At 42.3% G+C, this 13,123-nt stretch overlaps 1 protein-coding gene across 2 annotated transcripts in view; it reads right to left on the bottom strand.

Moving 5' to 3' along the window:
• nsg2 (neuronal vesicle trafficking associated 2) overlaps positions 1 to 11,539 on the bottom strand; it is a 35,005-nt gene extending 23,466 nt beyond the window's left edge. Inside the window, exons 1-2 of one of the 2 annotated variants that reach the window (XM_084564154.1) lie at positions 10,897 to 11,539; positions 10,378 to 10,599 (exon numbers count right to left, since the gene is read on the bottom strand). In XM_084564154.1, the coding sequence (XP_084420280.1) occupies positions 10,378 to 10,506 (129 nt within the window). In that variant the 5' untranslated portion in view covers positions 10,507 to 10,599; positions 10,897 to 11,539. Of the gene's footprint in view, positions 1 to 10,377; positions 10,666 to 10,896 lie in introns of those variants that run through there. The other variant, XM_084564155.1, reaches the window with a different exon arrangement.
• Between the last annotated feature and the right edge of the window lie 1,584 nt (positions 11,540 to 13,123).

Genomic DNA, 13,123 nt, shown 5'->3' with positions numbered 1-13,123 from the left:
GATGCGATGCGATGCGATACGAAATGAAACGAAACAAAGCGGTACGAAACGAAATGAAGCGGTACGAACGATATGATACGATACGATACGATACGATACGATACTAAACGAAATGAAACGAAACGAAACGAAATGAATCGATATGATACGATACGATACGATACGATACGATACGATACAAAACGAAACGAAGCGGTACGATACGATACGACAAGATATGATACGACATGACATCATATACAGCATGACATACGATACGATACAATAAAATAAATGAGATACAACACCATACTATAAAATAATTGACGATATACTATGATAGAATAAGATACCATAAGGTTCAGTAAGATAAAATAAAATTTCTGTGGTGCAAATATTCCATATATCTGTAGAATAAAAATGTGTTTAATGCTTCACAAAAACTACACCAAAACTATTTTGAGCCAAGGAAACTCATCGGCTATCATCTGACGACTTAGCCTCTGGAGGCAACAACCAACATTTCTGGGACAGTTGTAGACGGTAGAAATCCAGATAACTGTCTAAGACTTCCCAGCATTTTTTTTATACTAGCAACTATTTAAAACTCGAGAATGGAGCTGGAGATGAGAGACGACGTCTAAGACTGGACAGTTTAGGTTCAAAAAAGGATCTGTTTGAGATATTTGATTGACCGATGCCACCAGCTTGTTCTGATTGTCTCCCTGCATGCAACCAACAGCCAGGGAAAACTTCTGGTGCTAAAATCTTCTCTATTGCATATGCAGATGTACACTATATTACCAAAAGTATTCGCTCACCTGCCTTTACTCATTCTATGAACTGAAGTGCCATCCCATTCCTAACTCATAGAATTCAATATGATGTCGGTCCACCTTTTGCAGCTATTACAGCTTCAACTCTTCTGGGAAGACTGTCCACAAGGTTGAGGAGAGTGTTTATAGGAATTTTTGACCATTCTTCCAAAAGCGCATTGGTGAGGTCACACACTGATGTTGGTCGAGAAGGCCTGGCTCTCAGTCTCCGCTCTAATTCATCCCAAAGGTGTTCTATCGGGTTCAGGTCAGGACTCTGTGCAGGCCAGTCAAGTTCATCCACACCAGACTCTGTCATCCACGTCTTTATGGACCTTGCTTTGTGCACTGGTGCACAGTCATGTTGGAAGAGGAAGGGGCCCGCTCCAAACTGTTCCCACAAGGTTGGGAGCATGGAATTGTCCAAAATGTTTTGGTATCCTGAAGCGTTCAATGTTCCTTTCACTGGAACTAAGGGGCCAAGCCCAGCTCCTGAAAAACAACCCCATACCATAATTCCTCCTCCACCAAATTTCACAGTTGGCACAATGCAATCTGAAATGTACCGTTCTCCTGGCAACCTCCAAACCCAGACTCGTCCATCAGATTGCCAGATGGAAAAGCGTGATTCATCACTCCAGAGAACGCGTCTCCACTGCTCTAGAGGCCAGTGGCGGCGTGCTTTACACCATTGCATCCGACGCCTTGCATTGCACTTGGTGATGTGTGGCTTGGCTGCAGCTGCTCGGCCATGGACACCCATTCCATGAAGCTCTCTGCGTACTGTACTTGGGCTAATCTGAAGGTCACATGAAGTTTGTAGCTCTGTAGCAATTGACTGTGCAGAAAGTCGGCGACCTCTTTGCACTATGCGCTTCAGCATCCGCTGACCCCTCTCCGTCACTTTACGTGGCCTACCACTTCGTGGCTGAGTTGCTGTTTTTCCCAAACGCTTCCATTTTGTTATAATAGAGCTGACAGTTGACTGTGGAATATTTAGGAGCGAGGAAATTTCACGACTGGATTTGTTGCACAAGTGGCATCCTATGACAGTTCCACGCTGGAATTCACTGAGCTCCTGAGAGCGGCCCATTCTTTCACAAATGTCTTGTTTCACAGTCTGCATGCCTGAGTGCTTGAATTTATACACCTGGGGCCAGGCCAAGTGATTAGAACACCTGATTCTGATCATTTGAATGGGTGAGCGAATACTTTTGGTAATATAGTGTATGTTTATAGAGATTGTAGTTGAGGCGTTGGAGTAGAGGCATCTTTCCATTGTTTAGAGCTGAAGTGGGTAGGTAAACCAGAGGTGTAGGTAGGAACTGAGAGGTATTTAGAAACCGCATCTGGCAAAACATGAGGAACACAAAGACATATAATATAATAGCACAACTGCAAATATACAGGGCTATTATATAAGGAGGGTTCGTCTTTTATTTAGGCTTGAGACCATTAAAATCAGAAACTACCCTGCAGGAAACATTTATGTCAAACACATGTTAGCTCTAGTGTATTTTAATGAGGTGTGGTGTCCACAATAAAAGGTCCCTAATCTGAAAGGTGCTTTGTGCTGGCACGAAAAAAAAAAAAGAGCCAAGGAAGCACAGTCCTCCTGTCCCAGTACTGTCAATCTCACACTCCTCAAGCAAACAGGTTCAGAGCTGCAGTCAGAAATTCAGAGTGACACTCCCAAAGCTCCGGTCCAATTTTCAGCTTTCACTTGTGTTGTGAGAGATTCTGGTTCAAAAACAGTGGCTGAGCAAAGAGGTCAAACCCACAGTGGTAGAAATCATAAAGTATCTGTGTTATTGCTGGTTATACTCCCAACAGACCGCATTAGCACAATCTTTTACCAGGTTTCATTACTGTATTTTATTAAAAAGACAAACTGTCCCTACTGCTCTGCACATTCACCATGTACCAATGTGCAAGGGGAAGAGGACGGGGAAGGGAACAGTGTATAAATGGCAAAGCAGAGGAGAGGTGAATGGAGAAGAAAAGGAACAACAACAATGTCTCTGTGTCCTTGGGACTAATTGTATTGCCTCTGAGCGTCTCTCCGTCACTTTGAGACAAAGCCAGAATCTGCCGTGCACACAAACTGCTGCTGCTATCGGAATAACAAAGCTATCAGTTGGCTCTGGGAACCTCTTATCTGAAGGCTGCAGTAGGTGTTCTGAATACGGTGCCTTTGATTGGACCCCAGAGGTTCCAGGGCCCCGAGGGTTTCCGGTGCGGCATCACCCGACGTCGGGCGTCACGACGGATGTCTCAGTTTTGGCTCAACTTTCTCATTCTCCACCTCATTTCACAACACCACACTCGGGGCCTCCAGGTTCAAACACGGCAGCGATTTACGTCGCCTCATTACGCTTTCCACTCCTCTACCTCTCGCTCCTTCATTTCATATTACCTAATGAAGTAGTCATCAATCAACGGGCGGCTCATTTATGCGGCCCCTTAAGCTACGAGCAGGTCATAGAAATCTGAACAAAGTGGCACCTTCTCTGAACAGACGGGTCTGGAAACTCATTCATTTATGAACAGCAGCTCTTATTTAACAACACTTGATATATATTTATTTGGCATATATAAATGATGGGGTCATGAATTCTCAATAATCAACAGAGGCAGCCTTTTAATGTTCATTTTTGATTTCAAGTGTAATATCTTGAAATGCACAAAAACTATACACAAATACTGGCTTCGCTGAACAGAAAATAGACTGACGTGGGTGGGGGAATCTGCTTTTATAAGACATACACTGATCAGCCACAACATTATGACCAGGAGAATTAAATAACATTGACCATCTTGGGACAATTCAGTGTTCTGCTGGGAAACTTTTGGACCTGGGATTCATGTGGATGTTACTTAGACATGTAGCACCCACCTAGACCAGACCAGGAACAACTCAAAAAAACATGAAGAACAGCACAAGGTGTTGACCTGGCCTCCAAATTCACTAGATCCCAAACTGATCAAGTATCTGTGGGATGATCCACAGAGGCCCCTCCCCTCAACCCACAGGACCCAAAGGCCAGACACCACAGGATACCCTAATTCTTAATAAATTTGCAAAAATGTGGAAAAAGTGAAGTGCTGTGAATACTTTCTGGATGCACTGTATTTTATATCAACATCTGGATTCATCTCGACCTTTTAATACCTTCATGCCTGACTCTGAGTCACTGTAAGGACTCTAACAGAGCTCCACACAATGTCCTGATGGATGTTTTTGAAGTAAACTGGAGTTTTCATTTCTACACTTGAGCAAATTTGATGTGAATGAATGACGCACAAAGAACTACGCAAAGTACATAAGACGTTGTGAGCTCGTCGACCTCAGCCCGCCGCCCCATCTTTCTTTGTTTTCTGCAGTATTTTTCTTTCGGATTTTTAAATTCCCTGCAGTAAAGCTGTCAGAAGCTTTCCCTTTCGGCCCGTCTCCCCTCGTTCTGTTACCCCTCAGACCTGTTATGACGATGATTGCTGTCTCATTTTCCATCCCTAAAGACTGAGCTGTGAGAGAGTTGGTCTTTTTTATTTGACGTGTTTGATTCTAGTGCAACTGAGAGCGGGGGGTCCATCCTTGTGGTAGCTGGTACTTTTATAACAATGAGTGGATAAAGTGATGCTATAATCAAAGGAAAGAATTAAGAGTTTATTATGTTGGATTTGACAGAGCACAAATGTGAAGTGGGACAGAAATCTGATCAAATGTCGTTGCACTGATTTAATTGAAGCTCTGGCTGCATATTCTGGGATGTAGTCCGGCACTGGTCCGATGCCTCCCTCCGTTAGTTCGTTGCATGATTGAATATAAATCTACACATCTGCACCTTAAGAAAACCGAATCCGTTCTGGATATTTGGAATCAAATTGAGTGGCAAATTGGGGACATTGGAGACACAGCCGGCGAATACAAAATCGACAATCCTTTTTCTTGTTATGCAAACGGTTACCTGGTTACACATTAGGCAGATACGGAGCGGCGCAGCGGCTCGTGTCTTTAGCCACCGGCTGAATGACAAATATCCACTCTACTTTTAACTGGGCCTTTGGTTTCCACTCACTAACCATAGGGCAAACACGTAGCTGCAAAAACAATCCACTACGTTCACCAGCTACACTCAGACTTAGACTTAGACAGACTTCATTGACCCAGAAGGGAAATAGTTTGGTCATAGTAGCTCAGTTGCACATAAAAAAAAAACACACAAAATCAGAAGTAAATATGCAAGTCGCCAGCCTAAAAACTAAAATAATCAACCGACGCCTCCTACATACATGAAGACATCCACTTCTTGGTTATTGATTGTGGCTGCTAAAATAAAGAAAAAGAAAAGAAAACCTTTAGCACTGCTGGATCTCTTATCAACCAGTTATTTGCATCCCCCCTGCATCAGAGGTGAGAATCAATTTCTGTCTGCACAGTGGGGCTTTGAGTCCTGGGAAGCAGGACTGAAATCTACACCACACTGCATAAAGCAAACAAGGTTAAGAGTATTAAATACCTTCCTACCTAAAAGACAGGCGGCACAAAGGCGCAGTTTAGTGTCTTCTGTTCCCTCGTTTAACAAAGTCACTTATCATTTTTAAATCCACTTTAAAAATACAACTTCAGTCAATTAATCGATTAAGTCCTGCCACAGATATAGGTAAACTGAATATCTTTTGGGTTTGGGGCATTTTGAAAAAGTCATCTTGATGCACATTTTCTGCCATTTAATTGACTCAACCATTAATCGAGTCGTTGACAAAATACTGACGCAAATTGACAATTAAATAATCATTAGCTGCTGCCCTGCTTATTATAATGACCAGAGTTTGGTTTAATTATTTAACACAAATTGTAATTTAAAACCGTTAAAATGACCTTGTTGACAAAGACTGTTCTTTAAATTATGGAGCACAATCTGGCAACTAACAGCTGACAGACAGCGTGTAGGCGCCGCGGCTCCGTCGCTGTAATCCATTCGTTTGTCTTCTTGAATCACCGCTACTCTGCTTCTACTGTGTGTAAATGTGGAAAGAGCTTATTTATAATTTATGGCGTTTTGTTAAATTAAACTTTGACAGCATCACAATGCATGAGAACATCCGTCAGCGCTCCATTACTGATGGATGTGTGCCAGCGGATACCCCGCTCCCAGGAATTCCTCCTTAATTGATCAGGATTGGAAGACACAACCACGAAGAATGAACGGCACTTAAAAGCTACTTTGAGAGAGACATCTAAAAAGTGTGAGGGCGTGCAGGGAGACATGTTGGACAAGATAAGAGAATGATTGTTAGGTCTGTTATTGCCTTTGAGGCGAGCCTTTGTGTCTTCTCTTTGTTCTTAGAGAAAAGACAAACAGAAAAGAATCTGTGTGTGTGTGTGTGTGTGTGTGTGTGTGAGTCAGTTTATTTCCATCTCTCTCCACCCGCCTCTGGTTGCTGTTATTGTTGCAACCGGCAATCCAATCAGGACACTGGTGACCCAGCAGTGGCTGTGATGCGTCCTTACCCAGATGGAATCAAATCTAATACCTCTCTAATGCCTCCGACTCTGAGGGCCGAGGCAGCTTTATTGTGTTTGTGTGTCTGTGTGTGCGGGCGAACTTTTCTAGCAAAACCGCGGTGCAACGGCGCCCCGTCCCTGCAGTGATCCCCGTGTAACCCTGTAGTCGGCGAGGTCGAGCAGTCATCGGGGTGGATCGGGCTTGGAAACAGCTGGGGAGCTGCTCTGCAGGGGTTGTACAACTTCTGATTTTTTTTAAAGTCGACTGTGGTGTGATGAAAGTCGAGTCGACACCGACTAGTCACTGATGATGTCACTAATAAAAACACAGTAGAAAGTAATGAAATCTATATTCTTGACCTGAGTGCTGCAGATATGTATAGCCTGTATAAAAACAGGCTGCCAATCAGCACCGTCAGCAGCATTTAATAGAACTCCACAGCTTGTTGTTAGATGGGATTGTGCAGCAGGGGTATTTCTCTGAAGCCTTCTCCGTGTACTGCAGCTAAATGTCTAATAACTGTTACCTCAGGGCGTTATTGTGAAGTTGTTAACTGTCTGCTGTTCAGAGGATTTGGACCATTCGTCTGCTAGCGTTAGCCGACGCCTTTTCAGATGCGTTGCAGTATTTTAGGATTTCACGGTAGTATGGGCTACGACCCACTGAGCTCCTCACCTGTCTTCTCTGAGGCGTCCAACTAGTCTGTCCAACCCCCTACTGCTCTGTATGTGTCTGGTCACGTGACCCGACAAACCTCGCTCTATGGACGGAAAAAGGCCGGCCTCAGATCAGATTCCGAGAGGCGGATAAAAGCTGATTAACAGTGAACTCTTTCTGGGTGGGTCAAGAGGCAAAAACAACAACAACCGATTCCAACCAATGGATTAAACAAAGAGATTTCCATCACAAAGAAACCTATATTTCCAGACTCTCAGTGTTCCTGTCTGCAGTCTGCAAATAAAACTACTACAGACTAAGTTAGCAACTTGCATGTGAGCTTAAAGCTAAAGATTCAGTATTAACTAGGGCTGCTACAAATTACTTTTGTAAACGAGTAGTTTGACAACGATTTATCTGTCAGTTATTCTTTAAGCAATCTGTTGGTTTACTCAAACATTTTCTCATAAATCTATTCCATTACAAACTCTTTACCTAATGATACTAGTCGTCGTCAAAGCATTTATGCGGCGTAGATCTAATCAGGAAAGATGTCGTTTCCTACGCTGATTACATTAATTAGCATGCACAGTGCTTATAGTGTGATTTCACTTGAGTGCTGATTGTAATTTGGAAATACACCTTTAATATTTATCTATATTAAAAGGTCACTCACACCCACATGGTGGAAAACAAACCACTTTGCGGAAGCGTTGCAATACTCTCATTAAGACTCTGATGCTCTCATGAGTTCTTGTCTAAAATTCTGCAGAAAAAGACAGCGTTGTGTCCTTTTTCTGCAGAGTTTTCTGCGTTGAGATGCTCGTGCGTAGCGGTTTTGCTGCTGTGGTTGTTCTGTTTTCATTTATAAAAATGATAAAGAGATAAATGCAAAAATTCAGTGAGAACGTATTTATCGATTATTTCCCAATAAAAACTGAGCTAAACAGCTGGACGCGTAAAAAATAAGCAACTGTTTGCTAACGAGTTCAGCAAAATTAATTAAAAGCTTGTTCCTGCTGCCCCCTAATGTTCAAGATAATATTGCAGGACTTGCGCGCGCGCACACACACACAGAATATATCATCATGCAAACTGTGCTAGCCATCATCAACACCCCCCTGCCCTCTCCTCTCCTCTCCTCCCCTTCTCTCCGCTCCAATATCTAATTACAGATTTCATTATTTCCTGGCGCCGTTCATGCATCACTTATTCTCACAGCTCCAGACAAATTCAAAGATTCAGCAGCAAATTGACCTTTAAAACTCCCACACTGTCCCAAGCAAGAACAAATGAGCTTATAAGATTTATAAAAGATTTATAAAAGAGGAATTTCCTTTTTCTTTTTGTTTTTTTTAGACTTAATGTATCTACGTATGGTCAACTTAACACCGCCCCTGCAGGCTGAACAAACATTTCTTTTAGAGTCAGCATATGAACATCTGCATCAGCTGTGAGCGAGTTCATCCAAAAGCAAGAGCAGTCTTTGTGGATGTGTTTTGCAAAACGGTCACAAAAAAGAAATAAAATAAAATAAAATAAAAAAAGAAACGACTGCCAACCTTTCTCTCCGACCCCTTTTCCTTTCAAATGTCAAAGATAATAATTCGCTGTGCAGGAGACACTCAAATCAGGCTATTCTCTCTGTCAATCTAGCGATGTGTTCTCGAGTCGAGTGGGACTGATTTAATCGGGGTAAAATGACTGACAGCTCCATGAATGCCGTGCTACGTGCTGGTAGCTGCAAACAGACACCACTTGTCACTCGCACACACTCTTCGCGGCTTTATAATACACACACGCCTGAACCTCACTCCGCTGTGAACTAAAGAGTGTGTGTGTGTGACAAGCCTCCCCAGTTAACAGGTAAATGACGTGGAGAGGGACTGTGCTGCCCTCAGCAGAATAATACGCAGCGTGGGGTTTAGGCTTCTCTTTATTTAACTGTCACTGGAGAACGGTGTTTGGCTTTAGGAGCTATTTGAACAATAAAACTAGTTGAATGTATAAAAAGAACATTAATGCCAGCTTTTTAAAAGCCACAGTGGCGACGTTTACGTAAATCAGAGTAGTAGCCCAATCAGGATAAAAGCAGCAGATTAAACACATCAGTCGGATTAGACAGATTTGTATAGGAGGGGGGTTATTCAATGAGATGGGGAGGAGTGGAGTAAACAGTTCAAAAGGAAAATATAAGCGCCTAATAACCAATCCTTACAATATGATGACTACATTATTTCATGTGCACGTTTGGGTGGACATCGGGTGAATACATGAGTTTCTAGGAGGGACAGAAACATGGCGGCAACGCAACGCAGGCCTGTCTTCCTTACTTATATCAATTCAATCTTGACAGTAAAGTTGGACAGCAACCGGAACCACTTTGCATATGTCAAAATAAAAATGCTGCATAGCTAATTAAGCATTTTATTTGCCACGCCATCTCCTTACTGTCGTGCATTTTATATTCCTCCAAATCTGCTCTAAACTGTCCGTGAGACTTTCAGTGATAGACGTTGGTCTTTTGTAGGACATGACCTTTTGAACTTCACGTTGCAAACTGCTTATCCACACATCGTCATCATCATCCAGCTGCTGTTGTGCATCAGTTTTGAGGATAACGTTCCTAGACGCTGGTCAGTTTTTAGGTCAGTTGTTCTTCTGGGGGAAATATTTGGGCTCCTTAGCTCAGATTCATCACTCAGTATGACCGCCGTGGTTGGCATTTTAAGGTTAAACAACGAATATGAGAACAAAAGTTAATTGGAAACTGTGCAGAAGGGCTTGATTTAGTTTAGAGCACTAATAATGATCTTATTTTTCAGCCTAATCTCGTGTAGCAGTAGCTGGGAGCAGAAACGTGGATGCATAACATCACCAAACTCTAGCTGTTGCCTAGGAACGTGACAAAACACTGCAACACAATAAAGCTTCCACATGGACCAGAAGCGACAACCAGCTCGCCTCCTGACTAATTCCATTAATTTTTATAATGTGCAATCAGCGCAGCTCTCTGTCCCCCGGCCCCCGAGGACACACCAACACACACCACTCCCGAGCTGCCACCATGGAAACTGGATTAACGAGCGGCGGCGCAGTTACTACGGGATGTCAGGGATGATAGATGACGGTCTGTCTGGCACCAAATCTGTCTCCTAATCTCAGCTGGAAAACAAAAGGACGGGGAGCTGCGGGAGACGGCTGAGATGAATGAGTGCGTGAGTGAATGAAACATTACGTGGGAGTGTGTGTTTTAGGAAGAGGAGGAGGAGGATGGGAGGGAGAGGGGGGGGGTGAGGATGGCACAGGTCACCAACATATAGTTAATAGCAACAGAAGGAGATTTGGAAAATGCAGATGCTCCAGGAGGAGGCGGGAAAAACAGAGAGAGAGGGAGTTGATGAGCAGTCTCTCACCTTGTCAGGTGCTTGGCTCTGGAGGCTGCCAACATCCAGAGGAGTGATGAGGGGCACGTTCTGAAAGCCATCCTCCACGCTCACAGGTTTGGCTCCTTTGTCCTGCAGATTACTGCCCAGCTTCACCATCTTCAGCCTCTTTTATATATAAATATATAAGTATATATATCTATATATAGAGAGATAGATAGATATATCCCCTTATTTCTCCAAAGACCGCTCCTGAATGGAGGAGGTGAAGGAAAATTACCTGCGAGGCAGACAACAGGCTGTATATGATGGATGGTAATGGAAATTAGATCAGAACTGACACAGAAACATTTTTTTTGTTTACTTTAGAGATATTAAATTCATATATATGTGTGTCTATGTGTGTGTGTGGTTGTGAAGTGGATGCTTACAGGAGCAAACCAATTTTAAAAAATACATTTTGCATGCAATATCAATATACTTATGACTACAAAACACCTCCCTCATCCTCAAAACATGAGAAAATGTGGATAAAAAGCTGCTACTCACAGCTGATCGTCCTTGTCCGTCCGGTCCCTGTGCGCTGCGGCAGGTTTGTGTCTGGACAGGAGCGCAGATGAGGAGCAGGTGGAGGCTGGAGGCTGGAGGCTGCGGTGTCGGGAAAAGCAACGCTGAACCGCCCGGGACAAAGTGGACGTCTGGCGGCAGGTTTTCTTAACCAGCAGGCAGCCCAACCCCCTAATCCGAACACAGCCTCTCCGTCTCCGCCGCTACAACAACACCACCCAGCCACACCGGAGCTGCCGCTAGGGGGGATGAGGATTCTCTTTTTTATTTATATATTTATTTATTTATTTATTTAATTTTTTTCCTCTTCCTTTCGGGAGTCCCGTTTGTTTGGACCAAGTCGAATTAGTGTTGCCTTTCCAGACTACTCGTAAACTCCCAGATCCGAGCTGCGTATGAGTTTTCAACAATATGTTTTGTGACATGCTTTTAATAATGTTAACAAACTAATCAACGTGCTCATTTAAATAAACTACATGGATCAAAGCTTCTATATTGTACTCCCAGTAGTTCCCAGTCTTCAAATTATATATAATTTCCCACAGTCATTGAAAGCAACATAAGACGCTCTGTTCATTGTTATTGGTCTTACAGCGACACCTGGTGGTTTACACCGGGACACACACACACACACACACAGATAGATAGATAGATAGATAGATAGATAGATAGATAGATAGATAGATAGATAGATAGATAGATAGATAGATCTGGAGGCAAAAAGGGTAAAAAAAATAAAATAAAAGTGAGGTAGAATGTATAAAAAGTAGTATAAAAGCAATATACAAACTATAAATATAAAATACAAGTATATATAAAAAGAATAATAAACGTGAATAAATAATGTAATAATATGGATTTGAATATATATGGTAATACAGATATATAGATATACATGTACTGTATAGATAAATAGATCAATACTTTATTAAAGTTGGAAGACTGTTTCTTTTAAAGTGATTATTCTGAGAGAGAAAGAGAAATATCATATATTGTGATCAGGGTAAAACTTCCCTTATATAAAGAAATAATAAAAAAAGACACAAGCATAGTGGTTCATACGAGCACATTGCACCGTATTAATTACAGTTTTATTGCTTTTCATCAGTCTTGTTTTTTTATTTTGTTTAATTTACTGTTTTCATTTTTCTTTTGGTTTCCAGAGAGGATGCACACTCACTTCAGAGTAGTTGTTCTTCTTGTGTTTTAGTTCAGTTTTGGGCTGTATTTGTCGTGAACCAGATTTATTATAACACAAACATAAGTCTTTGTGAAAAAGCAGCTGACCCGCGGTCGTGTAGACGTCCCAGAGTTGACTTTAAGGTCAATCATGTTTCCCCAGAATATCTGACACCTGGATATACTTAGAGCATCTATAGGGTTAGGTGTAATATCCGTCTACCATTGTCAAATGAAACTGACACCTCAGAATTATTTCTATAAAACCTCATCCTGTTTCCGAGGCGAGCTGAACACCAACAAGATCTGTGATTTTAACTCAGGCGTGTTTTCTTTTCCGGCCTTACATCATCCCCCCCGTTCTGAGAATCTCAAATCCTGAGCTCTTTTGCAGCGTCACGGCATCATAGTTCATCTGTGGTAATGCAGCTCAGCTCCCTTTTTTTTTTTTTTTTAATTCCCCCAGGCAGTTTGAAATATTACTCTTACTAAACCACTCGGTAGATGGCAAAACTGCTTCAGTCCTGCCACATATTAAGTGGATGGGATGTAGGGGATGAGAATAACCTGTTTATTCCTTTTTAATTTAAAGGAAGTGCTGGATGTTACAAATCTGCATCAGTTCTGACACAAACAACAAAGGAAAGCTGCTACTGAATTATATTTCAGTGCAAGATGCAGCCAGCTGGTGGCGTTACTGAGCTGTGAAGTCGGTTTGAGAATACACCACCCAGTGATCAATCATCTGAGTTGATTAGTGTGCGTGTGCTGTGATTATAAATCTAGGAAGTCATCTTTATGTGGCACAAAAATATGAACTGAAAGAAGAAATACTGGTCTGATCCGACCTCAGATGAAAACACTTTAATTTATTTATGTAGCCCAGGAGTCAGTGAATCACAGGTGTAAAGAATTCCGGCTGCATTCCATTTAGAGGAGGTCCTGCTTTTGTGCATGCTCTGATTAAAAGGTCATGACTTACTGGGACACTTAATGGAACCGAGCCATCATGAATACACCTCATATATAT

This window comes from Chelon labrosus, assembly GCF_963514085.1.
Source record: "Chelon labrosus genome assembly, chromosome: 17".
NCBI lineage: Eukaryota > Metazoa > Chordata > Actinopteri > Mugiliformes > Mugilidae > Chelon > Chelon labrosus.
This window is presented reverse-complemented; position numbering and strand designations above follow the sequence as displayed.